This window comes from Mercenaria mercenaria, chromosome 4 (assembly GCF_021730395.1).
Source record: "Mercenaria mercenaria strain notata chromosome 4, MADL_Memer_1, whole genome shotgun sequence".
Classification (NCBI taxonomy): domain Eukaryota; kingdom Metazoa; phylum Mollusca; class Bivalvia; order Venerida; family Veneridae; genus Mercenaria; species Mercenaria mercenaria.
In genome coordinates, this window is record NC_069364.1 from 93,141,359 (window position 1) to 93,169,000 (window position 27,642).

The following is a 27,642-nucleotide window of genomic DNA, read 5'->3' on the forward strand; positions in this document are numbered from 1 at the left end:
AAAAACGTGGTGAAACCCCCAAACAATAGAATAATACTGCCCAGAAGAGGACACTAAGGTTCAACTTAACAAACGGGCCCGCCCAAAAAAAAACAATATTCGATTTACCTTGGCTTCATGCAAGAAAAGCTTTACTTTTTATGATCTATAATTTTTTTGGGTGTGACCCCAAAAATGTCAACTTTTTTTGTTTAAAGAAAAAAGGTTTTGGGGGGGGTCTACAATTAATCTTTTTTAACAAATGTGCGTATTCGCAAAAATTCATTTTTTGTATTTAAATGGTTTCCACCCCCTCTAAAATTTAAAGAGATAAAATGTTTTAGAAAAAGTAAAACTGCTATTTTTGTTCTGGGCCCAAAATGTTTATCGTATTTTGGAAAAACCCTTAAGGGTTTCAAAAAAATTTAAACTCCCGCAAAATGAGGTAAATTCCTCAAAGGTACATTTGTTCTAAATAGAGCTAATATAATCAAAACTTGTTTTTGAAACCAACTTTTCTTCCTAAGATCTAAAATTTTTTAAGTGTTAGAGGACACGCATCTTTTATTTGTACTATGCTTAATAATAAGAAAATAGCTAGAAAGAACGAAAATTTGTATTCTGACACAGAAACGAAATTTTCCACTTATAGAAATATAAATGCTCAAGTAAAATATTTTTCTGTAAAAAACGATTTTAACTTTAAAATTTCCCCCTTTTTTAATTTGTTGGGAAAATTTTTCTTTTTTTATTAAAAACTGATTCCGTTTATACTGAATTTAGGTTGGACAAAACTTATATAAAATAAAAAATTTAAAAAAAAATTTTAACAATATAGCGGGAAAGTACCATTTAATTGGTAATTCCTAAACGTTTTGTTTTCGTTTGGAATTCAAAAATCCCAAACCTTTACTTTACCAAAATTTTTTGGTTTTTTTCCGCCCCCGGGGGAAAAAATTTGAATTAAAAATTTTTAAATTGGGAAAAAAGGGGGGGGGGGGTTTTGGGGGTTTAGCGGGGTTTTACGTTTTTTTTTCCCACCGGTAATAAGGACTTTTACTCCATTAACTTTTTTGGGAAAAACCCTTACTCCCCTTTTATTAAAAAAACTTTTGCCAAAAAAATCAACTTTTCCTCGTTTGCAATTTCGATAAAGCAGTTTTTTATTTGCATTAAAAAGAATTTTACTAGGGTGGACCTGTGACGAATTTGTAAACCCCTTTTCCCCTTTTTATTAAACAATTTTAAACGCGGGTTTGGGGAATGAAATTTTTTCCAGACAATTAAAGGGGTTTTTCCCAGGGAACAAACTTTTGCACCCTTTTTTCAGATCTGTTTTATATTTTTTATAAAAAAGTTTTTTAATGTTGACCTTTTCCAAGATACACAGCAACTTTAAAAATTTTTACGCATTTAAAATACATCACGCTATCTGGATATATACTTAATATGGACATTCCTTTTTTTTGATCAGTTAGTGGAACATATATTTTCACGCCCCCCCCCCCCCTTTGGCCATTAAAAAAAAACTAAAAAATCAGAAAATACTACTTTTTTTCCCAGATTTACACCTCTATTTACGAAAATTTTCATCCCATCCCAAAAATTTTATGACAAGAGGGATGTTTTTAATCTCAGTATTGAAAATTTTCCCCAACATTTGGATGGAGATGAACCCCGGGCACATTTAGGGGGTATATTTTTTCTCATTTAAATTTTGATTTGCAAGAGGTGTAGCCCATTTAAAGATTTCAATAAAAATAAGCCCCTTCAACAGGGCTCCTTTTAATTAAAAATTAGGGTAAATACTTTTTTTTAAATTTTACTACGAAATTTAAATTTTGGGTTTTTTAAAAAAAATACAATTTAAAATCACTTCTGGGGGAAAGGGTAATAAAAACCCGTTTTTTTAGGGGGAAATGTGGTTTACAAACTTCTTTAAGTTTTTGGTCAGGGCAATTTTCCTTTTGTATTTAGTAAAGAAAATTAAACGTTTTATGAAAAAAGGAAATGCCCCCCAACTTTTTTTGAGACAAAAACCCGCATTTTTGGTTTTCAACCCTTTTACATTTGGACGCTACGTTTTCCTTTTTTGATTGTGTCTGCCCGGATCAGGTGGGGGAGTATTTCTTAAATCCCCCCCAAGACTGAGCTATTTTGTTTTTCCGTTTTCCCGGGCCTGTTTTCGTGGGGCCCTTAAGGGTTTTTTCCCTTGTTGCTCTGTTTTCTGAAAAGGGCTTTAAAATACAATGCGTTTTATTCTTAAGATTTCCCTTTTTATTTTATTTTTAAAATGGCATTTTTGTTTTTTTAAATAAAAAACCTTCGTTCCCTTTCCCGTGTGTTAGGATTTCACCTGGGGGGGATTATTTTTATTTACACTGTCTTGAAACTTTGGAAAAAGGGGGGGTAAAAGTGGGGTTGGTGCACCAAAAACCCGGGTTTTAAACTCCCCATGGGGGTTTTTTGCCACTGACCTTTTCCAAGGCGGTGCCCCACGGTTTTCCTAATTTGTTTTTTTTGCCTTTGGGGGTTTCTTTTTCTTGTTGTGCGAGGTTGTTCGTGGGGTTTTTGGGGGAGGCTGCGTGTTTTAAAACGGGTTTTTCCCCCGTTGGATATTTTTCCCTTTGTTTTCTATTAGAGAGTGTATTTTCTCATTTACTTTAAATTTTCAAGTGTCCAAAAGTAATAAATATCTTCCTTCTTTAGGGTTAGCAGTTTTTCTCGGGAAAAAAGGGGAAGTATCCCAAAAGAAAAAAAAAGAAATATCCTGTGCTTAAGGGCAGATTTCCGGGAGACATATTTTTTGTGCCCTGAAAAAAAATTCTCTACAAAATTTTTAAAACCCGTTTTTAATAGTTGCTTTTTAAACTTTTTAAAAACGGTAAAAAAAAACATTTCTGAAAAAAATTTTTAAATTTTTAATTGATTTTTCACTAAAGGAACCGTATACATACCGAAAGATTTTCAAAAAATTTTTAAATTTTTATCAAGGACTTTCCGTACCAAATTAAATGTTACCGACATACTCTCTGGACAAAAATAATCAAACTATTTTTATCAACTTTAAAGACAATGATCATATCACTATAGTATCATGATGGAATAAAAAATAAAAAATAATTCTGATCCGTACTCCCACGCTGAGCTCATTTTTTTTGTACAAATTAAAATTTATAAAACTGCATAGTCCATGAAAACACCATTTGATGTTTAAAAACCTTTAAACTTATTTTCTAAATTTATTCAAAAACCCTTTTGTTAAAAAATTTACATCATGACTTTTTTTTATTTAAAAGAAAAAAGTGAAAAAGGGTCATTGAAAAAAAAAAACATACAAAAAAAAATTTAGGGCCCCCTACCCCTAAGAAAAAATTGCACACAAAAATGCAAACACAAAAACACGCACATTTATTCAACTCCTATTTTAAACAACGGGAAAAATTTAAAACAAACAGAAACATCCCTAAAACAAAACGCTTGTACAAAATAAAAAACAAAAGATGCATCAATATTGACCAAAAGGGCACATACAGCAATAGATATATCCCAAGATAAATTTTTATAATATAAAAATTTTCATTTTAAAAAAATTCTTCATGACGTGTTTTAATAGTTTTTCTCTGTTATTTGCATGCCCTGCGGCCTACAAATTCGAATAATTCTGTCAACATGCGCCCGAAAATTGGGGAAATCACAACTTCAAAAAAAAAGTTCTCATAGTCGTTAACATCTTGTTTTCTACAAAAATTAACAAAAAGCCTATTGTGTGGAGAAACCCTTTTCCCCCCAAAAAAAAAACTCTGAAGAACATTTGTTAATATAAAAACCGTTAACGGATTCAGCAAAAAATGAGTGAACAGTATTTTTCCCTGATAACAACAGACAGCCCCCATAAACCTTTGGGACTCAAAAACCCTAAAAATAAAGAAGGGTATACTTTTAAAAGGTTTTAAAATTTTCCCATAAGAAACTCAAAAAACCAGGGTTCATTCATTCCCTAATCATATGTCAAGCCGTTATCAAAAAGTTAAGCAAAAAAATCGTTTTGCATTTTTAAAGTCACTGGGTCCTTGAACATTTAAATTTATAAAATGCCATTTTGTTAAACATAACCATTGCATCATACAAAGATTCAGTTAGACCCAAAGACTGACACATCGAAAGGTGCTTTAACATTTATTATAAAAAATAAAAACCATTAAAATAATTTTCTAGAAAAACTTTCGCCCTGAAAAAAATGACCCTTTTTTAAAAAAGCTTGGCCTTATAAATAAATTTTTTGAAAAATACCCGACAGAAAAGGGGCCCATATTCTGCCACAAATAGCTAGTACCTCTTGCGAAAAAAAATACCTCTTTAATATGATTTAAGATATAAAAAAATCCATCGAAAAACAAAATGAAACTAAGCAAAAAAAGTAGCAAACTCGATTTAAACATAAGGGGAAATTTTCCTATCTTTAAAAAAACGGAAGGATTCTTTATCCCCAAGGGACCAGAAAATATAACAACACATAATAAGTATTGAACCGGGTCAGATACAAAGATGTATAAATTTTAAAAAATTTAAAAATTTTACTATTTAACACTCTGACATAAATTTTCCATTTTTTGGGGGGGACAGAGATGGGGTTTTCTTTTTAACACTAGGTCCACATTGTAAAAAGGGTCTGTAAAATCTTTTCCCTGTTGAAGTTACGTTTCATTTTTTCAAGAAAAAACATTGTTAAAAGATTTTAACACGCCCTTTTTAAGATCCCATTTTGAACCAATTTTGATCAATTTTAAATAAAATTTTTAATTTTTGATCTGTTTCAATTAGACAACTGGTTAATTTCCGGTTTTTTTTAAAGGTTTTTTTTTAAATTTTGTCCCAATTTTGTTAATACCACAGCCCCACACATACGGCGCAAATAGCTACGTCAAATACGGTTTAAAAACGAAATAACTCGAAATTGACCCGTACCTGACCTTACGAATTGTTTACGGTTTAAACTACTTTAAGGACGTCCAGGTTTTTTCCCAATTTACGGGTCGTAGGGAATTACTACTTTTTTTATCCGGGGCCAGACGTATTTTCCGCCCCTTTAATTGTGACGGGGGATTAGCAATAACTGTTTTGCGACGTTTTTTGGCTGGGGAACTCCTGTATCACTGCGGGAAATTGGTATGGGCTAGTTCGTTTCACATTATTTTGTGGCGAGCGGCAAATCATATCTCTACGCGATATAAATTTGGGTAAACATTTGGAAACGTGGTTAGTACCCGTTAAGGTAGAAGTATATCACCAGAAAACATACTTGACTTACATGTATTTGGAACAGATCACAACAGAAAATCATAACAAATAAGAAATTTGTTACCATTTACTTGCAGCTCACGTAGCCATCTTCGTTTTGAGAACAAGATTTAAACTTATTTATGCAGCGAATTTTATTCAGTTACGTAAATACCACAGAAAGCTCATATAAAGGAATCGCTTAACGAAACGGAAACTGTCTCATCCACAGCGTTTGTGCAGGATTTGAGATTTTTGCAATTAAATCAATAAATGTTGCATCTGGAAATCAGATCGTCGTAGAAGGGTCCCCCTTGCTCAGGGCCTGTTTATTTAAAAAAACCGGTAACTTTACACAGAAGTAGGGAAAGAAACAAAGGTAATCCTAAATAAATTTTCCCCTTTTCCCTTTTATAGTGTTGGGAATTGAAAAAGAGTTATTTATATTCAAAATTGCAAAATACATTTTGGGGTTGTGTAATTGGTGACTACAGTGGCGTATTAATGTTCAAACTATTGATTAAGGAAGACATGTACCTAGCTGATGGGTAAGTTTAATTAAAACTGATTTAAATCAAACGGTATGATAAATAGAACAATATTTTTCTTTCCTTATAAATTTAATTCTATTAGGCTTCTCTACGAAGGAGTAGTCTCAACTAAAATCCTACACTTTTAAATTTTCTTCGACTTAAAGTAAAATTTATAAGACAGTTACCTAGTATTCTCTACATGAAAGTGTTTATCAGGGGCCTGATTCCCTAAAGTTCAAAATTTTTTAATTTCCTGAATTTTCCATAAGTATGAACTTTCAAACCACAATTTTTTTCCCAAAAATAAACTTGGGGAACGTTTTAAAAAAAAAGTCATTTTTTCCAACTGAAGAAAAAAAACTTTGACTCTGATTCACAAACAATTTAAATAGTCTAAGTGGGAATTTTTTCTTAAAATGAAAAGTTTGTGAAACACCTTATTTCCTAAGTTCAACTTTGTCCAAAACACGAAAAGGCCCACAACAGTTAGTAAGCATATCATTTTTTGAAATTCTGTAAACAATTTTTAAAAAATACGGGGGATTTTTTTTTCCTTTTTGTATTCAGACAACAACAAATTTAAACCATTCCAAAAGTTAGTAAAAAATTTCTCCCCAAAATAATAATGCCACTTTTTTTATAAGTTTTTTTGTGGGGCTACAAAAAAGGGGGGAAAAAATTTCATAGACTATTACGAAATTTGACATTTTAAAATGATTTTTTCAATTTTAAGGGGGGCACTTTTTTTCAATTTTTGATCATGAAACAGCGTTTTTTCATGATGTCCCCGTATTTTTCACCCCATTTTAACCCTTTTTTATTTTTACAACAGTGGGAAACATTTTCCAAAGAAAATAGTTACAATGAAGACAACACAAACAATTTTAAACATTTTAAATTTTGAAATACAAAGTTTCCGACAGGAAAAAAAAACATATTCATAATTTTTGGGGAAAAAAAAAACCTTTAATGTGTTTTTTTTCGGCAAAAACAAAACCCTAACCCCCGATTTGGAAAATTTCCAAATGTACAGACGAAGAAATGTTTTGGGAAAAAATGCTATTTACTACAACACCCCCTAAACTTGTCAATATGATGTTATTTTAAAAGTTTTTAAAAATTTTAAATTTTACATTTTTCCTTAAAGGAAACAAAATTGCTTAAAAAAAATAAGTCGTTGACGTTTTTAAAGTCAACAACTTTTTTCCCCCACCCCAATCTTGTTTTCCCTTTTTTTTATATCTACCAAAAAAATATGACCAATTTGAATAAAAAAAATTTGGGGGGGGTATGTTTAAAAATTCCCAAAGTTTAAATTTAAACAAAAAAAAGAAAGCAACTTTTCGTAAAAAACCATGAGTCTGAAATTGCAATCAGGCCCAAACCCCCTTTAAAAAATCATATTAAATTGCTCGGGTTTTTTAAAAAAAGTAGTGCAATCCCGTGGGGTTACAAACTTACACTCTTTTAATGGGTAGAAAAGTACCCTTAATTTTTGACATCAATACTATTTTTTACAGGGGTCCAATAGTAGTTTAAACATCACATTATATCGAAAAATATACAAGGGGTTTGCAATTGCGATTTTGGGGTCAAATTGGGGGAGGGGAAAAAACGAGTGTAATTTCTCCAATTGGGAAAAATAATTATTTTTTTTTTGCTTTTACAAGTCTTTTTTGGTTTTTCAGAGTAAATTCCAAAGTAACCCACGTTAATGAAAATTTCGGGCACGGCACCATTAATTTTGGGGTCTCACACCTTTTAGGAAATATAAAACGTTGATATTGAAAAAAAAATTCCCGGGGTTCAATTTTTACTAAACGGGTTATAAATAATATACATTACCTGAATTTTTAAAAATTTTTATACCTTTCTAAAATGTATTTCTGCATATGGGGGTTTACTTAATTTTCGACTGGGTTGGGTTAAAGGGTTAAAATAAAACAATCTGAAAATATTGTCCAATTTTTCATTAGAACTGTCAAAAAAATGTAAGAGGGGAAAATAAAAACAAAGGGGTAAAAGTTTTTGACACGTTCTTCAAAATTTTGTTTTGAAATTTGAAACACGTACACGTACAACAAAAAACTTGCAAGCAAAACCTCAAAAATTTTGCAAATATTTCCATTTAGATAAAGTATAGATTTACAGTCAGAACAATGTCATAATGCCAATTACACTGATGAAGCTTCATTTTCTCAGAGAAATCGATGTCCAAGTACAGTAGTGTAGTCAATTTAATTAAGAGACACACTTCGAATTTTTGATTTTCATAAATCAGAATTAAAAATCAGTTTTATATTCATTTAAAAACATTAATTTCATAAATTATGAATTTCAAATCAATATTTTAATTTTAAATTTTTCGTCAAGCATGTTTTTACTTCGTTCTTTAATACAGTATAATTTGTTTTTGTTAATTTAAATATTTTATGCCTATTAAATAAAATTTCTGTCTTTAAAAACAAAGACTCACTTTCTTTTCAGGCTTTACAATTTTAAAAATAACTTTAAAAACAAAGTTTTTTTTTTTTAAAATTTTGTTTTTTACGTAGAAAAGTCTAGAAACATACTCTTTTAAAAGGGCAGTGTTTGTTTTTTTAGGGGTTTTGAATTTTTAATACGGCGAAAAGTTCCGGAGCCCGTGAATTAGTAAGACCCCCCGTGTCCTAACGGAACAGGGGGAAACCCGGTTTGGGAAACCCCCGCCTTTAATAAAGCTTTCTAGAAAAGCTTCTTCAGCCTAAGATTTTTCCCCCGAACCTAAAAACGACCTAAACAACCCGTTCCGGAAGGTCCCGTCAACTTTTTAGGCTTTAAAAACCTCAGTGTTTATCATCTTTTTAATGAAAACCCAAAAAGGAAACGTTAAGGTGGGCCCGAAATGGCAAGGCATTTTGGGCCCAACTTTGGGGAAAAAGAAAATTTTAAAAACTTCATTTACACCCCTGGTTTTTACAAAATTTTTAAAACTCACATTTTGAAAAATAAAAAAAATGCAAATCAGCATATTCAAATATCCAATCAATCTACAGGTTAGTGTATCATTCAAAAAGTGTCTAAGGCATTAAACTCTCTTCGAAACATTGACTTAATTTTACAAGAAAAACAACTATCACAAAGCTTTAAATGTGTTGGGTTTATTATGACCTTTAAAAATGTTCCCTTTTTTGGAGAAATTCAAAACCTCACTTTATAATTTTAAAACAAGAAATATAAAAATATAAACATTTCCCTTTTTTTTTGCTTGGCTAGGTGCAAAAGAGATCAATGGGGCCAAGAACAAACAACAAATACCCAAAAAATATATACATTTTTAAATTTTGAAATAATAACTTTGGTAAAGTACATGAAAACCGTATCGCACATTTTAAGTTTAATTTTTAAAAAGATAAAGGGACAGCGCTAAAAATTTTATTTTTGAAAGCTGCTTTTTAAATCTTTCCCCCCAATCCGCCAATAACTAAACAAAGACAAATAAAATAAATGTTAGGTAAAAATCCCTAAAGGGGCAATTTAAAAAATTATGCACAAAATCCCCCCCATAAAGTTCTCACATCCCCCAAAAATTTAATGGGGAAAAAATTTGCCCCCACTTTAAAAATTTGGGGCAAAAAATCACCATATTTTTAAATCCCTTAAATGTTCTCAAAGGCCCCTTCGTACTTTCCCTGCGTACTCTTGTGTAGTCCCTATACGTGTGATTAAAATCGAAAAAATTTACACCAAAATTTTTTCATTTTTCCATTTTAAAATTCAAATGAAACATGGTTAACCAAAACAACGTCAGGTAGTTATGTGCAAATAAGCCGGAGTTTCATGTCTTACTGTTGTTTAGTTATGTCCCATTATGACTTTTTATGATACTATTTTATGGCTATTATGGTGTCAAATAATGTTGACATCATTCCTTTGTATCCATTTTTCATTTCACGCAAGTATTTCACATCTCTCAAATAATTTAGTTAAACTGAATATCGTGCTGGCCTTGCAACTGCTGCTGGACACTGCATCAATAAATATGAAAAACAACAAATATTTAGACCGTGTTTAGGATAATGGGTCCATTTTATCAGGTTCTGTAATCATAGTTATACAGATCGAAAAACCTTTTAAAAACTTTTAAAACTGCACAGGGAAAACAGTTTTGTATCAGTCTGCAAAATCAGCAAATTTCTAAAGTAGCCACAACGTTTTTTATCATAACCATAAATTTTTCATTATGTTTTAAATTTTGTGAGGGAGTAAAAACCACTAAAAAAAATATAAACCCAAATCGATTTGATTGAATCAAAAAGTGCAAACACTACACCCCATCCCCCCTTTCCCCTCCCCTTCTTTTCATTTGTTTTAAAAACAAAATTTCAAAAATTTAAATGAAAACCATGATCCCATAAAACCAGTTCAATTAATTTTAGCTGGAAACATTTTGGTAGTCATTTTGATGAAAATTTTTTTTGGAAAATAATTTTTAAAAATGACTCCGAACATTACAAAAAATGTCATAGTTTTTTTTAAAAAACCCGCATTACCCCAAGTTTTTAATCAATCACAAAACTTCACTTGATAGCACATATTAAAATAATAAAGCAAAATAAACGGACTTTGCCGGACTTGGCCCAAAACGACATAACAAATTTGGGGAAAAGGGAGCAACCCAAATGAAATTTGCAATTTTGACATTTAACTAAATTTGGTATAGGGAAAAAACCCCCAGTGTCGACGGGATTTTAAATATTTGGGTTTAAAAGTGGTAAAAATCAAATATATATATATACAATGCACCCGACGATGTCGATGTTCAAATGGGACGAATTTTTCAGGGAAAGAATTTTTACAAAAAGGGAAAAAAATTTCAAGGAAAAAACCCCCAAAAATGGGGGGAGCCAAATGTTATATTTTACTTTTCTCCCCCCCGGAACAAATTTAAATCAATATTAACTCATTAATTTCATATTTTACACATTACAAAAAAAAATCGGGGTTCCCCCATTTTTTTTTAATTGTGAAAACGTTTCGGACAGAAAGACTGAAAAAGCCCAACAAAAAAAAATTTACGTATATGGAAAAACTTGAAAAAAAAAAAATGCAACAATTTAAAAACAAAAACCCAAAAAAACAGAAATGGGGCGCATTGATGTCCCCGGGAAAACCCAAAAGTCCCCTCGTTTTTAACAAAAAATTGGGGAGGGGGGGGGGGGGGGGGGGGGGGGGGGGAGGGGGGGGGGGGGGGGGGGGGGGGTTTAAAAATAAAAATTTAAAAATAAAACCCCGGGGGGATTTTAAAAATTGGAATTTTAAACCAAAAGGAGGCTTTATAATTTTAAAAACTTGCAGTTCAAAAAATATTTTGGTTAAAAAAAATTTTTTCCGGGCAAAAAAATTTTTAAAAAAGCCCGGAAGAAGTAAAGAACCGGGGGTCCCTTTGGGATTTTACGCATAAATTTTAATAGGTCTGCACGTCAACCGTTGTTTATTGCAGAATACACAGAGCTTCACTTTCTTCTTTGTTTAACTGGCAATCAAATCAAGCTATGTTAGAATTGAAAATAATTATTGACAAAACAATGAGCGACTGGCGTATGAATACTAACGAAAGTTTCAAATAGCTTTCCCCTGTATCGGAAAGTAATTTGAAATTAAAAATTTCCCGTTCTAAAAAAAGAAAATTAAAACTTTTGCGGGACCTTTATTCAGTATCATCAAAATTTTTAAAAAAGGGGGGGGGGGGGGAATACATTTTTAAAACATATTATTGTACAGTATTTTTGGGGGAAAAAAATTTTTGAACTAAAAACATTTGTATATTACATATTAAATATCATAAATACATATTTCTTTTTTTTTTGTAAAACTGAAAAAAGTTTTTTAATGAGTTATTCCCAAAAAATTTTAATTTTTTTTTTTTTTCTAATTTCTCATGTTTATGAAGGGGGGGGGGGGGGTAATTAACAAATTCAGCGGAGAATTAAAAAAGTGTCAGGCCCTGTGTTAATAAACAAAAAGCAAACAAAAAGAAATTTATATATATCCCCCCTTTACATTACTTGTTTTAGTATGTGATTTGGGTCACCAAATGTATGATGTGTTAAGATGAAGAAACATTCCGTAAATCTACTTCTTTATACATTGTATTGAGACGGTTTTTTCATAAATCATGTATATAAAAATTTGAATATAAAATATTTGTATAATTCAAGCTACACTTTGTCCATAAAAAAGTGGTTTAAATTTTTTATTAAATTAAAAAGCATTATGGGTGTTGGTTGATTGATGTGAAGTTTTTAAAAACCTTTTTTAATTTAGCATGATTTCAAAAGATTAAGGGGTCAAGGTTTACGCATGCGCTTTTGTCATACTCCGGCCTAAAGGGGCGGGAATGTGATACATTGTCAACTCCCCGGGGGCTATATTAAAATTGGGGGGTTTTTTTTTTATTTTATTTTATTCGGGCGGAAAAGGGTCCCTTTGTAAAGTCACTTCCTTTTTCCCCTCCTTCGTTATATTTCACTTCGTCCCCATTTGGCGCTATGACATTCTTTGTATTTTTCCCCAGTTCTTTTTGGGTGTAAATTAAACTTTATCCTCACGGAATCTTGATTGATAATCACTTTTTTTTACTAGTTTGGGGCAGCAAAACAACACTTTGGGCAATCTTTTGGTCCATTTTTATTAAACCCGAAATGGGAGGCATGCCATTTAATTAAAAGTTTATTTTACAGAACCTGCCATCTACAAAAATAGGCCACATGTTTTCTCTCATAGGAAAAATATTAAAAGGTTTTTTTTAGTTTGATTTATGGAACCAAAAAGGGAAATTTAAAAATATAAAAAATGTGCAGACAAAATTTTTAAAAGGGGAACATCTTTTATACCGGGTACGGGCTAAATTTTCTAAAACTAATATAGTTTTTCCTGGTTAAATTTTCAAAAATATCAAATTTTTCAAATTTTGCACCTTTTAAAAAATTCATATTATTAAATTTTTTATATTGAAAAAATTCTTTTTGGGAACATTTTTCAAACACATGTACTTGTTTAAAACATTTTTAAAACACAGACCCCCAGTAGTAAATTTTGGTTTTTGCTTGTTTTCTATTATTTAACCGCCTTTTAAAACAAAATTTCAACTAACTATCGGGGGATAAGCTAAGCCATTTCCCCCCACAACTTTGCATGTTCCCCTGCAATAAAATTACAACGCCCCAGGGAAATCAAAATTTTTTATGAAACCCAAATTTCAAACCCGAAAATTGTAAACGGTTTTTTCGGGTAAACTTTAAAAAAACGTAACTAATTCCCCAACAAGGTCCTGTCATGTGGGTAATTAAAAAAAAAAAAAGGGGAAAAAAAAAAACACGAACCTGACATTCTATTTTTCATCCCCTGGCACGAAAAGTTTTCCCTTTTTCGCTCTTTGTGACTCTTGGAATGGGGAAAATTTCCGGGGTTTTCCCCAAAAATTTAAACCCAAATTTATTTTTTAAAATAAATTTTTGTTGCATTTTTCATTTAAAACTAAAATTCCCATTAAATTTTTTCAATCGTTTTTGGGTTTTAAAAAGGGATATTTAATAAAATAATTAGCTTTTCTAACTGTTTTAAACATATCTAATTAATACACAGCAATAAGAAATATGGGAAAAAACATGATTAAATCCACATACTGACTAAGATAGATTCGAATTTTGCACTGCATTAATCCCAAAAAACTGATTAAATATAGGGTTCCCGGGAAAACCCTTTTTCCCACCCCTTTTTTCCCTTTAAAAAAATGCTTCTTCATGAACTTTATTGATCATTTATGAAAACTGTAAATTTTCCCAACTATTCCCCATTTTTAATTTGGGAAACTTTCCGCCGTTTTTAATTCCCTTTTTTTCTGACCATCAAATTTAGATGACCCGTGAAAAATTGTTCTAAAACATCCCCGAACATCATAAGGCTTCCCCGGGGTTGCTAGGGGCATAAAGGAAAAGACAAACTAAAAACTGTATCACTCAATGTAAGTATCGACAAATAACACAATCTTCATTGGGAAATATCTTTTAGAGATGCCTGGCAATAAAAACTTTGGTGGGTAGAGGAAAATGATTTTACATGACACATACAATAATAAAAAAATTTGTCAAATTTAACTTTTTATCTTTTTTTTGTGTAAAATAGGTGGGGCATAAACTTTTTTCGTTGGGTATAAGCCTCAAAGTTTGGGAAAATCGATTTGAAGTTTTTAATCATATTTTAAAAAAAGAAAGAAAGGAAATCATTTAAAAAAACAAACGATACTGACAACCGTTTGAAATAAATTTTAATAACGGATGCCCCGAAAATACTATATTTAAAATTTTTTCCCGCGTAAAATACTTAGTTTTTTCATGCACACTTACAAATGGGGACGACTTTTTTTGAATTTAAATTGGGATCAATTTTTATGTAAAATTTAAAACAGACAGATACAAATAAAATTCATTGCGCAGGATCAGGCCCCACAATATGCAATGTAAATGAAAGCAATGTCAGAAAAAAAGATAATTTATGTAGACATGGTCTTATTATGCACGTCTGCAATCAGTAAGTCTGATAAGTTGATTACTTGAAGAACTTCAAGTTCTTAACGCAAGCTTTCTATCGTGACAACTGCAGACAAGCCTAATCTGAGAGTATTTTATGTCCTTTCGATTTAATTAACATGTTCTGTTACAGCATCTGTCCTACATTTCTGCAGAATTTTGCAATAATGAAATAAAACTACTTATTATTCTTAATGCATCGTGTTGCTGTAGAAACTAATGTTATAATTTAGACAAAAAGCAAAACAAAGAAAATTTAGAAATTCTGTGACAGTGCTGATCTCGAAGAATGGTATATATATTTCTGTAATTTTTTTAAAACAACAGCAGAAAGTTTATCATTCTGTTTCTCCCGGGCCCTCGGGGTAAAAGGGCGTTTTTGGGAAAAATGAAAAACACATTTGCAGATCCCCCCTTCACTTAAAAAATTAATCATTAAATTAAACAGTAATTTTACCTGGAAATTTTTGTCTTGCAACAAAATATTTCATTTTTCGCAACACTCTAATCGCTGTTTTGTGAGCTTCAGTCAAACTGAAAAAAAAAATGTCATTGAGATATACCTCACCATTACGTTATCGTAGCTGCTTTCCGGTAATCCCCCAGACAATATACATGTTACACTAATTTTTTTGTTTTGCCCAAAAAGGGAAAAAAATGATATATGATAAAGGTAATTTCCAAACAAATAACAATTGGGAAATTTGGAAAAATGGACTAAAACAATTTAAAATTTTACATATCTGAATTTAAAATAAATTTTTTTTAAGGGGATATTTTAAAAATTTTAAAAACCAAAAGTAAAAAATCCTTTTATTTTTCTTTAAATACAGACATTTTCAAAATTATTTTTTATTTCTGGCTTTTTGGCCGAGGAAAGGTAACTAAACTTTTTTAATTTTTTACAAGGGTCTTTTTTATTTTTTGAAGTCACCGGCAAAAAAATTTTTGGGTAAAAATTTTTTATTGTATAATTTTAGCTATTTTTTTTAAACCCAAAAAACTAATAAGAAACTAATTTTCCCCTACATTTGTAAATGAAGCTAGATCTATATAATAGAGGGGTTTGAGATTTCAAACTTCGCCTTCCCCTTTAACCTCTCATATACATTTTTGGGGAAAAAGTCACCCCTATCGTTAATTTTTTTTAAATCACACGTTGGGACTAAAGTTTTTTTCCCGAAATCACGTAAGCCCAAGACTTTTTCTTTATTACTATGGCGAAATAAAAAACTTAGTTTTAAAATTTTAGCTTATTAAGGGTTTTTTGGGTTATCCATTTTATATAAAAGCAAAATTTTTAAGCGAAACACATCAATTGTATAAAAATTTTGAAGTTTTGTAAAGGCTAAAGAAATTTTTAACCCAAAAACAATTAACTGAACCTGGAAGTATGAAGTTTAAAAACCCGATTTTGAAAACTTTGAGATTTTGTTCAAACTTTTAAATTCTACGGGAAGTTTGTGTCCCCCGGCGGTATCGATTTTAAACCGGGGTGGGCCTTTTTGTCGTATGAATGAAGTTTGAAACGTCCGAAAATGGATATCACGAAAGGCCCAAAATTCATTCTTTTTCATCTACTCTGTCAACAACTCGGCATCAAATACTAAAATCTGGGTGGAGGCCCCATGGGATGACATTTATTTTACTTAAAAATAAATAATTACGGGGCGATTATCAATTTTGGGGGAACATTTTATTTTTTAAAAATCCAAATAAAATCAATCTTTTTGCTGTCGGGCACTTTTAAAACGACAAATTTCGTTTTGATTATAAACATAAAAAAGGTACAAAGGGAAACGGGAAAAATTTTTTCTGAAGTATCAGACAATTTTTAAAAAAGATATCATAATGAAGACGTTTCCTGTTTGCCGTTTGGGTAAACTCCTTTTTTTAAATGCACGGAACCCGAGCCCCGGCAGAGGACATTGTGGGGTTTTTTTTCCCCCCTTTTATTCTTACATTTTTCAAGAAAGTCGGGCTTTAAACACGGGGTGACGCTACCCTACCTCTACTCACCCCCCCCCCCTTCCCACCCCCCCCCCCACCCCCACCCTCCTGAAATGGGTGACCCCCTCTTTAATGTTGGTGTCCCTCTAACCAAAATTCCTGGATCCGCAGATGCTTTACTTATAAAATAATATATTAAAATCATACTGTGCTGTCTGAGAGTTTGGCATTATACAGAGTCATACAGAGTGTCATTATCACGTTGATATGATCATTATAGGTTATTAACTTTGTATGTGGATATATGCACGAGTTCTGCAGCGGTAATATTGCGCGACTTTAAGAGCGCAATATTGTCCGCGAAAAAACGAGTGCACATATCCACATACAAAGTTGATAACCTTTTTTAGCTCACCTGTCACAAAGTGACAAGGTGAGCTTTTGTGATCGCGCGGTGTCCGTCGTCCGTTGTCCGTCCGTGCGTGCGTCAGGCCGTAAACTTTTGTTTGTGACCACTCTAGAGGTCACATTTTTCATGGGATCTTTATGAAAGTTGGTCAGAATGTTCACCTTGATGATATCTAGGTCAAGTTCGAAACTGGGTCACGTGCCCTAAAAACTAGGTCAGTAGGTCTAAAAATAGAAAAACCTTGTGACCTCTCTAGAGGCCATATATTTCATAAGATCTTCATGAAAATTGGTCAGAATGTTCATCTTGATGATATCTAGGTCAAGTTTGAAACTGGGTCACATGCCTCAAAAACTAGGTCAGTAGGTCTAAAAATAGAAAAACCTTGTGACCTCTCTAGAGGCCATATATTTCATAAAATCTTCATGAAAATTGGTCAGAACGTTCACCTTGATGATATCTAGATCAAGTTCGAAACTGGGTTACGTGCCATCAAAAACTAGGTCAGTAGGTCTAATAATAGAAAAACCTTGTGACCTCTCTAAAGGCCAAAATTTTCAAGGGATATGTACGAATGTTGGTCTGAATGTTCAACTTGATGATATCTAGGTCAAGTTCGAAACTGGGTCAAGTTTGGTCAAAAACTAGGCCAGTAGGTCTAAAAATAGAAAAACCTTGTGACCTCTCTAGAGGCCATACATTTCATGAGATCTTCATGAAAATTAGTCAGAATGTTCATCTTGATGATATCTAGGTCAAGTTCGAAAGTGGGTCACGTGCCTCAAAAACAAGGACAGTAGGTCAAATAATAGAAAAACATTGTGACCTCTCTAGAGGCCATATTTTTCATGGGATCTGTATGAAAGTTGGTCTGAATGTTCATCTTGATGATATCTAGGTCAAATTTGAAAGTGGATCACGTGCCATCAGAAAGTAGGTCAGTAGGTCAAATAATGTAAAAACGTTGTGACCTCTCTAAAGACCATATTTGTCATGAGATCCGTATGAAAGTTGGTCTGAATGTTTATCTTGATGATATATAGGTCAAGTTTGAAACTGGGTCAACTGCGATCAAAAACTAGGTCAGTAGGTCTTGAAATAGAAAAACCTTGTGACCTCTCTAGAGACCATACCCTTGAATGGATCTTCATGAAAATTGGTCAGAATGTTCATCTTGATGATATCTAGGTCAAGTTCGAAACTGGGTTACGTACCGTAAAAAACTAGGTCAGTAGGTCAAATAATAAAAAACCTTGTGACCTCTCTAGAGGCCATACTTTTCATGGGATCTTCATGAAAATTGATCTGAATGTTCATCTTGATGATATCTAGGTCAAGTTCGAAACTGGGTCACGTGCAGTCAAAAACTAGGCCAGTAGGTATAAAAATAGAAAAACCTTGTGACCTCTCTAGAGGCCATATTTTTCATGAGATCTTCATGAAAATTAGTCAGAATGTTCATCTTGATGATATCTAGGTAAATTTCAAAACAGGGTTACGTATCTTTGAAAACTAGGTCAATAGGTCAAATAATAGAAACACCTTGTGACCATATTTTTCAATGGATCGTCATGAAAATTGGTCAGAATTTTTATCTTGATAATATCTAGGTCAAGTTCAAAACTGGGTCACATGAGCTCAAAAACTAGGTCTCTATGTCAAATAATAGAAAAAATGACGTCATACTCAAAACTGGGTCTTGTGGGAAGAGGTGAGCGATTCAGGACCATCACTGTCCTTTTGTATTTCATATCCACTATCAAATGATTAATTTGTATCTAAATTACCGTTCTGTCACGAAAGACAGGAAAAAATACGGAAAAAAATTCTCCGAAAACGCAAGAAACAAATCAAATTGATGCGCATTAATATTTTCCGCGAAAATGACGTCAACTTGTTGTCGCAACTTGCACATGGACGCCATGGACGTCACGCGATTCTTTCCATTACAACGTTAAGAAAACATTCCACGTCCTATATAAGTCCAACTCATGACGTAATTATAACTTTCATTTCATTTCAGTCTGATAAATTACTACGTGCCAGTATCTAATAGGTCAGATTAATCAAAGTGTAAAAGTAAACAAAATTTGAATAAATTACAAATTAAACAAACACACAATAGCAACAAAAATCCAAAGAAACGAGATCCGCAATGGACGGGTCGTCAGGGGAGGTAACTAGAGTAACGGATTGGGACTAGTCCGATATGAAAGCGTTCAACGTCATGATATGAAAAAATACTGCACGATCGCGGTCCATTGAAACCCAATGGAAAATAATCTTAGGTATGTAATAATCATTTTTATTTCCTCTCATGTATGATTTACAATCGTGCATTGTATACTGACTATACTGACATAATTTTATATAAAACCTAAATGTTTGGAGCTCAACTGCAAGACTAACGAGTTTTTACATTGTTCACATTGTTTTATCGTTTTATTTTATTTTTTTATTTATTTTTTTTTTTATTTTATTTTTTTATTTTTATTTTTTTTTTTTGGTAATCGCTCTAATATCTATGCTGTGATTATATTAAATTATATTAATTGAAATGCTTATTTATTTAATTTTAATTTTTTAATTTTAAAACTTCTTGTAAAATGCCTGCCCTTTCGGACAACTGGTATCAAAATGCACGAAATAAACGATCATAATTACGGATAAATTGAATAGGCGGATTAAAAGAAGTAAGGTTCATTCTAACGTTTGAAATCTCAAGGAATTTTAATCGAACTTCAACTTCATACGTAAACTTCGCAAGAGACGTTGAAGTGGAAGGCGAAGGTTGAAATCTCAAACTCTCTAATGTTTTCAAAATACCGTAGTTAGCAAACTGCAAGATACAGTTGTGGTTATAACATTGACTTTGATACAGATATCTGGAAAATTCAGAATGATCTGACCACCTCAGAAAATACTAAAAATACACGCTAGAAAATTTTGGAAATATATCAAAAAGTATAAGTGTAAATCGAATAGGACTAGTAGTGATGTTGATTTAAATGATTTTGTAGATTATTTTTGCAATGTGTCTAATATACAACATGAGAACACTTTCAATCAAAATGATTTTGTTAATGGGGACGAATCACTACTTATTGGTAGCCTTGATCGTCCTTTCTCTGTAGAGGAAATACGCAAGACAATTTCAAATTTAAATAGATATAAGAGCTGTGATGTTGACAAAAATGTGGCGGATTTCTTTATTGACTCGAAAGAATTTATATCACCTTATCTTGTTCAGATATTCAATATTATTTATGATAAAGGGGAATATCCGGAAGCATGGAGTAAGGGAGCAATAGTTCCTATTTATAAAAAAGGTGACCATAAAGATCCTTCTAATTATAGAGGGATAACTCTTGTAAATGTTGTTGCTAAGATTTTTTCTCTTGCTCTACGTAATCGTATCAATATTTTTTGTGAAAATGAGAATGTGTTAAATGATGTACAATATGGGTTTAGAGATAAACGTAGTACCACAGATTGTATCTTTCTTCTACATGCAATTATTCAAAAGGTATTGTTAAACAAGGACAAACTCTACTGTGTCTTTGTTGACTACGAAAAATCCTTCGATACAATTATACATGACGCTTTATGGATAAAACTAGTGCAGTCTGGAATAAGTTGTAAAATGATCAAAATGATTAAAGCCATTTATCAAAATGTTAAATCCTGTATAAAAGACTTGCATACAATGTCATATTCACATTATTTTGATATATCACTCGGTTTGAAACAAGGGGAGCCACTCTCTCCTCTGCTCTTTATCCTCTTCGTGAATGATATAAATAGTATAGTTGATTTTTCACAACTCACAAATGACGACATAAACTTGTTATCTATGTATATGTTACTATTCGCTGATGATATTGCATTATTTACTACCAATCCTGATACTCTTCAACTCCAACTCAATAATCTTTTTGAATATTCAGGCAAATGTGGATTGAAAATAAATGTTAATAAAACTAAAATTTGTATATTTGAAAAGAGAAAATCTAGAAATAATTATAGATGGTTTATAAATGGAGAACATGTCGAAATAGTAGATTCTTTTTGCTATCTTGGAGTGAAATTTAATTACACAGGTACTATGTTAAATGCTTTTAAAACGCTAAATGACCAGGCTCTGAAAGCATATAATAACCTGTTGTCAGTATTTAATCGAATTAAGATGGACATTAAAACAAAATTGTCTTTGTTCGATTCTCTTGTAACTCCAATAATTCTGTATGGTTCAGAAGTTTGGGGAATATATAACTACAAGGAAATCGACAAAATTCATCTCAGGTTCTGTAAAATCATTCTAGGGGTTCGTCCCAGACTTCCAATGCGGCTGTTCTTGGTGAGCTTGGTCGTTTCCCTCTTTCTGTTATATGTAAAGAGCGATCTCTAAAGTATTGGTTAAATATAATGAAAACTCCCCAGTCACTTGTACACAAAATTTTTATAGAACAGTGTGATTTGTTAAATAACAATATTGAATCTACTTGGGCTTCAGCTGTTAAAAGACAAATATCTATTAAAGTAGATCAGGTTTGGTTTTGATATTTTCCTGACTGGTACATATAATGATAAGCTATAATTGAAATAAAAGTTTTCAAGATAGCACTTTATATTATCTAGAAAATATAAATTAAAACAAAAAAAAACAAAAAGTATCAAAATTCACCAGTTTTTAACAGTTTTTTTCTTAATAATCTCTTAGATGCACGGTGACCCCAACTTTTTTCTTCCATTTTGAAGCATTTTGGCGTGTCATTAAAGCTGCAACATATTTTGAAAATCCTAACGTCAGGATTTTTTGTAGATCTCAATACATTTTTCCATTGAATATAAAGTAAGAAAATGGATGATGGTAACTGATGTTATTGTGAATATGGCTGGGTGAAAGGTTATTTATTACGGCCATTTTCAAATAGAAGTTGGGACATTGGATTTTTTCCGTTTCCATTGATAATTTGGTACTTATATACTTAAACTATGCTCTAAAATTGTTCAAATTTCGGTAGAAAATAGTGATTTCTTGAATTAAATTAACGTTACCATGGAAACGAATCCCGTAACCTATATATCTAAATGTAAAATTCAAAGGCGTTGACACTGGTCTATTTAAGGAACACAACTTCAGCTTTTTATCTGTATTTCAACACTAGCCATGAGAATAATAATTGCAAGCACAATGATTTTTCCATAAAAATGTCAGATGAGGAGTACTGCTGTAAGTATTTTAAGCTTTGAAATGTGTTTAAACAAATGCAAATAACACGAACATATTACTTACTTTAAAAATAAAATATTATTAAGCTACATTAAACTAGAAAAGTAATTTTATTTAATCTTTTACAAAGAAATTACGATAAGAAGCAACATATAAGATATTTTAAACGTCTCTGTTGCAATGGTTACTTTAAACGTTAAGATAACTAGGGTACCATGTAAAGTGTTGAGTATTCTGCTAATAATATTACCCTAATATTCCATGTTAATTATTAAAGAATGGCACTGAAGCCGTTGAAAACCCCATTATTATACATAGTTGTTTAAAAATGAGAGAAAATGCGTTACCATGGAAACACGAGCCCCGCGACATATACATTTTAAGCTTATTTTAGAAAGCTAACGTGCATACTAATAAAATTATCAACTACGCAGACTTCTACGGATAACAGTGAAATCAAAATACACTGAAAACTGTTAAATATCCGTATTTTCCTTCTTTTTTCAATATAAAATAGCTTGGAGGGCCATGTACTTCAAACCTGGATAACACTTGTACTCAAAGGGACAGAGATAAACGAACTTGAGATTGTAGCAGCTAAAACATTAACTTAAACGAAATATAATAAATTGCTACGGTTTAACTAATTTGAATTTACCTTGTTAACAAGGTAACCTAACTCCTTAAACAACATTTACCTTCAGCTGTTTTAACATTATACTCATAAATATATCAGCTTAAACTATTGTACATGATATCTACACTCATTTCTGATGTTTGGTATTTTATTGACATTGCAGTCGCTTTAACGATAGTATTGAGACATAAATGTGGATACATGTATGAACCTTTAGAGGCAACGAATGAAGCGACAAACACAGCTTATTTTCATATTAGAAGTTGGTGTTGTTTCAACTTAACTTACACAACAACTTTTTCTGGTTCTTCATTTTCAAAGTCGGAGTCATTGTCGTTATCTTTGCCTCCGAAGTTGAATCCTATAATACTGGGTCGGTGACTCCAAAAACTGTCTCGGCGATTTGGTCTCGGAGTGCCTGGTAAAGTGATATGAAAAGGACACTAAATGATGGAGAAAAAAAGATATAACAGTTTCTTTCACTAAAGATATTTATTTACCACAAAATAACTGAACAATTAATTTATGGATGATAATATGCGTGACTTATCAAATGTATTATATTTCTTTATGACAGATCATTTTTACTCAACTTATGAAATTTGAAAGTTGGATCTGAAATTAGCGTATACTTGGAAAGACCGGACTTTGAAGTATAAAATTAGATTACATAATCCCAGTTTGACTAAAGTTTAGTTAATAAATTTCTTTTGATATTTCAAAATTGTGGTGGGTGTTCACTGCAGTGCAAAATTTTAAAAAATCTATACATAATTATACAGAAAGTATGAAAACATATGGCTTATAACAATGCAGAAACGTTTCAATTTATCATATAAATTTATGACAGTCATATGTCATTTTATATTAGAGAACATAATGTATAACATCCACTGCAACAGCGAATTATTTCATGATACAGAAAAAAATACTATTTATTATCGATTAGTTAAACTGACAACCGCTAATCAAATAGCAAAACGTTTTTGATCTTTTTAACATCGTTAAGGTGATATCGTTATATCTATAAACACTCATATGATATCATTTGTATTTAATTAATGAACTTTGTTCATTTGAATATTTTCAAATAATAACGAATTCGTTCGTCATTATCTATACTTAATACAGAAAACAATCAGTAGATTAAAGCAATATGAAAAACAAAGTTTTCTAATACTACAGGCCCCTATGTTTTGTTTGATTTTATTTAATTATCTCTTGTAATTAGCTGTTTGATCTATTTATGTTTCAGGTAACAATATCAGCTTACACAGTGCATAGAGATTTCTATCTCTCTTCAAATCGGTGAACTTTGGACATTTTCAAATTGTTTAGCACTATAATGCGCAGACGGAAAATAAACAACACTTGGGTATTAAGGTACTAGTATATTTCCACACTGGAAATAGAGATATATATATTTATAATTATCAAACATCCTACGTTGTTGTAAAGCGTTTTTGTATATGTTGCCGTCGTGTGAGTGATGTCAAACTAGTAGAATAATATTTTTGGCATTGAGATCGATTCTAACTTTTTATGTTATGAATGATTATATTGTGGCGTACATTTAGAGGATGTACTAATCTTTAACAGTAGAATGGATATATGATATTATCATGAAAACACAGTATATCTACCTATTTTGTCTTCACAATTTACCGAAGACACACTGTCTCTCGCTGTTCGGCTATTGATTGAGCTAGCATCAAACCTCGTTGACAAACGCCGTTTCCTCAGCGTTAAGCTAGCTCGGCGTGCAACACGTGATAACACCGTCTCATCATTGCTCGTGTCATGTATATGTAATCGCCACGTGGCCTCAGACTTTGAGTTAGGCTCCGCTGCATGACAACGCCATAGGCACTATGAACAATAATAATCAGATTAGTTAGATGATAAGAATGTCATTTAAATACAGTATGCCGATTATACAAAACTAAACCATTACGTGCCATTTTACCTATGTCGTGTACACATTATTCCCTATAGACATACATCAACGACGCGATCAGCGTATGAATTCGAGCAGAAAATAATAAAAGGTGTAAAAAGGGGTCTAAAAGCGCACTTCTCTTAAATGTATCACAAAAATGCGACGAACATTTATGCATTTCCTTTTTCATATGGTAAAACAAATAGACGAAATTGTTAATACAAATGTAACTAAATATTGGTTTATGACAAAATCATAATTAGAACGCAAGAACAACTACTCTCCTTCTTTATTTACCTGAATAAGAGTGGCTGCAGCCGGTATCTGTCTGTTGAAATGTTTTTGTCTCTGCTTTTGTTGAACTTTTAATGCAAAACCCGACCCTAGTATACCCTATAACATATTCATAACACGCATTTAATTTTCGACAAAATGACAGGAATAAGGATTTTAATTAAAAAATGCTACTATTCAAATATCAGACTCAAACGTTATAAGTTATAAGATGTATGAAACATATGTGGGTTTGCATTTAATTCTGCCCATCAGATATATTCCCGCATATTCCCACAACATTTAACAAAGGTTGAGCGACGACACGCAAGCGGAACTCACATGCCATTAAGTTGTACTATATTATTACCGGAAACTCAATTTTTATTGACACTGTGCTAAACCAGTGCCAATTACCTAAATAACACCAATCTTTTATCGATAAATTCTATAAGAACAACTTTTTAATGCCTTGATTACAACATTGCAAAATAATGGCAACTCGGCTTGATTGATTCTGTTCATGAGAGGTAATGAAATGTGCAACATCCCTCTCACTGTTATATCACATCAACGGTCTATTATTATTATATTTCCAGCTATGGTTGATTTATCTCATTGTCTGAATAAAATGGTCTTAAACAATGAGAAAAGTAAATCACAATTGCCGAATATCACTACGGGTCCATTACCTGAAGATTTTGTAATAATGAAAGTATTTTCTCGGTTTCAGATATGTCCAAAAGATCGTAGAACCTTGATTTTGGGCAAAATCTCAATCGAGATTTCCTTATCGATAACTAAAGTGCGTTATAGATTCACTTTGTATTTCCTACACTAAAGATATATACCAGACAAAAAAAAAACTGTGCCAAGATGACAATGGTGATTTATTCAAGAAACTCTATTAAGCCATTTTGTTTGGATATTAATCATGAAAACATTCGCATGTCAAGCGTAAAATACGCCAAACATGAATTGTATTGATAATGAGTTTGTTTTAAGTCATTTCGGATAATCTGGTTCTATCTAGTTTGACATTCGAAAAAAAAACAAACACGAAAGACCTAAGCATTCAAAGTTTAGTTTTAAAGCGTCATTTTAATCTTGGCAACTCAATCACATCTTTTTGAACTACAAATAACCCGTTTATCGGAATGGAAATACTTACTGCTGGTAGCGCGAAAAATGAAATGGCAAATACAGCAAAACATGATGCGACAATTTTCCCCATCCACGTCTGTGGTACTTTATCACCGTATCCTATTGTCATCACCGTTATCTGAAATGTACGGGTTGTTTTTGTTACTGCTGCAATTTTCATTATCATTTCTTTGCCTGACGTATCTGGGCTCGAATTCATCAACAGTTTGGATTTAAATCCTTACTGTACAGATCGCACTGGGATTTATCTTAAAGATTTGCATGAAATTTTGATAAATGATAACATGGAAACGTTGCAGCAACCAACTTTCTTATAGACAGTACTTTAGCAAAAAAAGTCCGTAACATAATTCTTTTTTTTTGCACATCTTTCACTAAAATAGTTTGTGTTCAGAGACTTACTTTAAATGTAGAAAATACCAATCAATTCATATTTGAGTATTGTGTGACCTGCACATTTTCTTAGAAAACACTTCTGGAAAGAAACGTTTGGAAAACGGAATGTCCTTTCAGCACAAAGTTTATTGCTATGGAAAGGTGAATTTGTTAAGGAAATGTCCAACTTTGGGATCTGGTATCACAATTTGTAGAACTATTTACTGGTCAGATGCATTATGTACAAGACTTTTACTGCAAAGAAATAATCAAACAATCAGCTTACCACTCCCCACCATAATGCGTCTGCATAGCTCTTGAAATCTTTTGAGTTCTCTTCTCTCTCGGCGAGGTAAACAAAATAAGATGAAAATATCAAACCAAGGAAACCAATATATAACGTTGTAATGAGCTCCTGAAAGTCAAATAAAAATGTATTAGATTCATATCAGATCGCCTCAAGATTTTCGTAATGTGTTTGAATTTGACACACTGTCAATTGTTAGTTTTCCCAAATAAAACGCAAAATAGTCTGTAAAGCATGTTGATAAGGTTTTTTCTTCATTACTCATGGGCCTTAACCTTTACCCTGCTAAATTTCTAAAATGGATTGGCCCATCATTCAATTTGGGCAATAACACTTCTTATTCAAAGGTGTGTTCATTGAAAATTTACTGACTGAACAGCGAACAATGCAGACCATGACATACGTGCTGGCTGATCTTGGTCTGCGCTGGTCGCAAAGGCAAAACCACTTGCCACCAGCAGGGTAAAGGTTAATTTTGTACAATGCCAGGTTTTATCTCTGTATTCAAGTACGTGTTTAACATATCTTTTCACAGATTTTATTAACTATCACAAAAGCAGTCTTTGTAAAAAAGTGTCATGGTACTTGGACTTAGTGTTGTTACATTTTCTGATCTTTTGGGATCATGGATACTATAACAGAATAACGTTTAAACCGGTGCTAGGGGGCACATTTCATAACCTCTCATAAACAAACTCAATCAAATCGAGTCTGCTGTTGTTTCATGGTTGCGTTCTATGCTTCCAAAGGATCTTTTCATAAGTTTTTTTAATACTTTACGAAGGCTTATATGTGTTACATTTTCATCTTTGGTCGTAAATCCAAAGGCAAGTACTTTTTAAAAACGTTTAAATCGAGTAGTTTAAAGAATCACTTACAAAGGCTATTCTATTCTATCTACGAGATTTAAATCATCATTTAAAAGTACAGAAAGAGACATTTACGATGAATCGAAACTGCAAATCTTTGCGAATTGTGTTCATTGTAAGCAGT

At 32.0% G+C, this 27,642-nt stretch overlaps 1 protein-coding gene across 1 annotated transcript in view; it reads right to left on the reverse strand.

Annotated features, from left to right (window-relative positions):
- LOC123552456 (potassium voltage-gated channel subfamily KQT member 1-like) overlaps positions 1 to 27,642 on the reverse strand; it is a 77,893-nt gene that overhangs the window by 14,991 nt on the left and 35,260 nt on the right. Inside the window, exons 6-10 of the mRNA XM_053542335.1 lie at positions 26,629 to 26,757; positions 25,975 to 26,085; positions 24,828 to 24,923; positions 24,235 to 24,460; positions 22,880 to 23,009 (exon numbers count right to left, since the gene is read on the reverse strand). Coding sequence (XP_053398310.1) covers positions 22,880 to 23,009; positions 24,235 to 24,460; positions 24,828 to 24,923; positions 25,975 to 26,085; positions 26,629 to 26,757 — 692 coding nt within the window. The remainder of the gene's footprint in view (positions 1 to 22,879; positions 23,010 to 24,234; positions 24,461 to 24,827; positions 24,924 to 25,974; positions 26,086 to 26,628; positions 26,758 to 27,642) is intronic.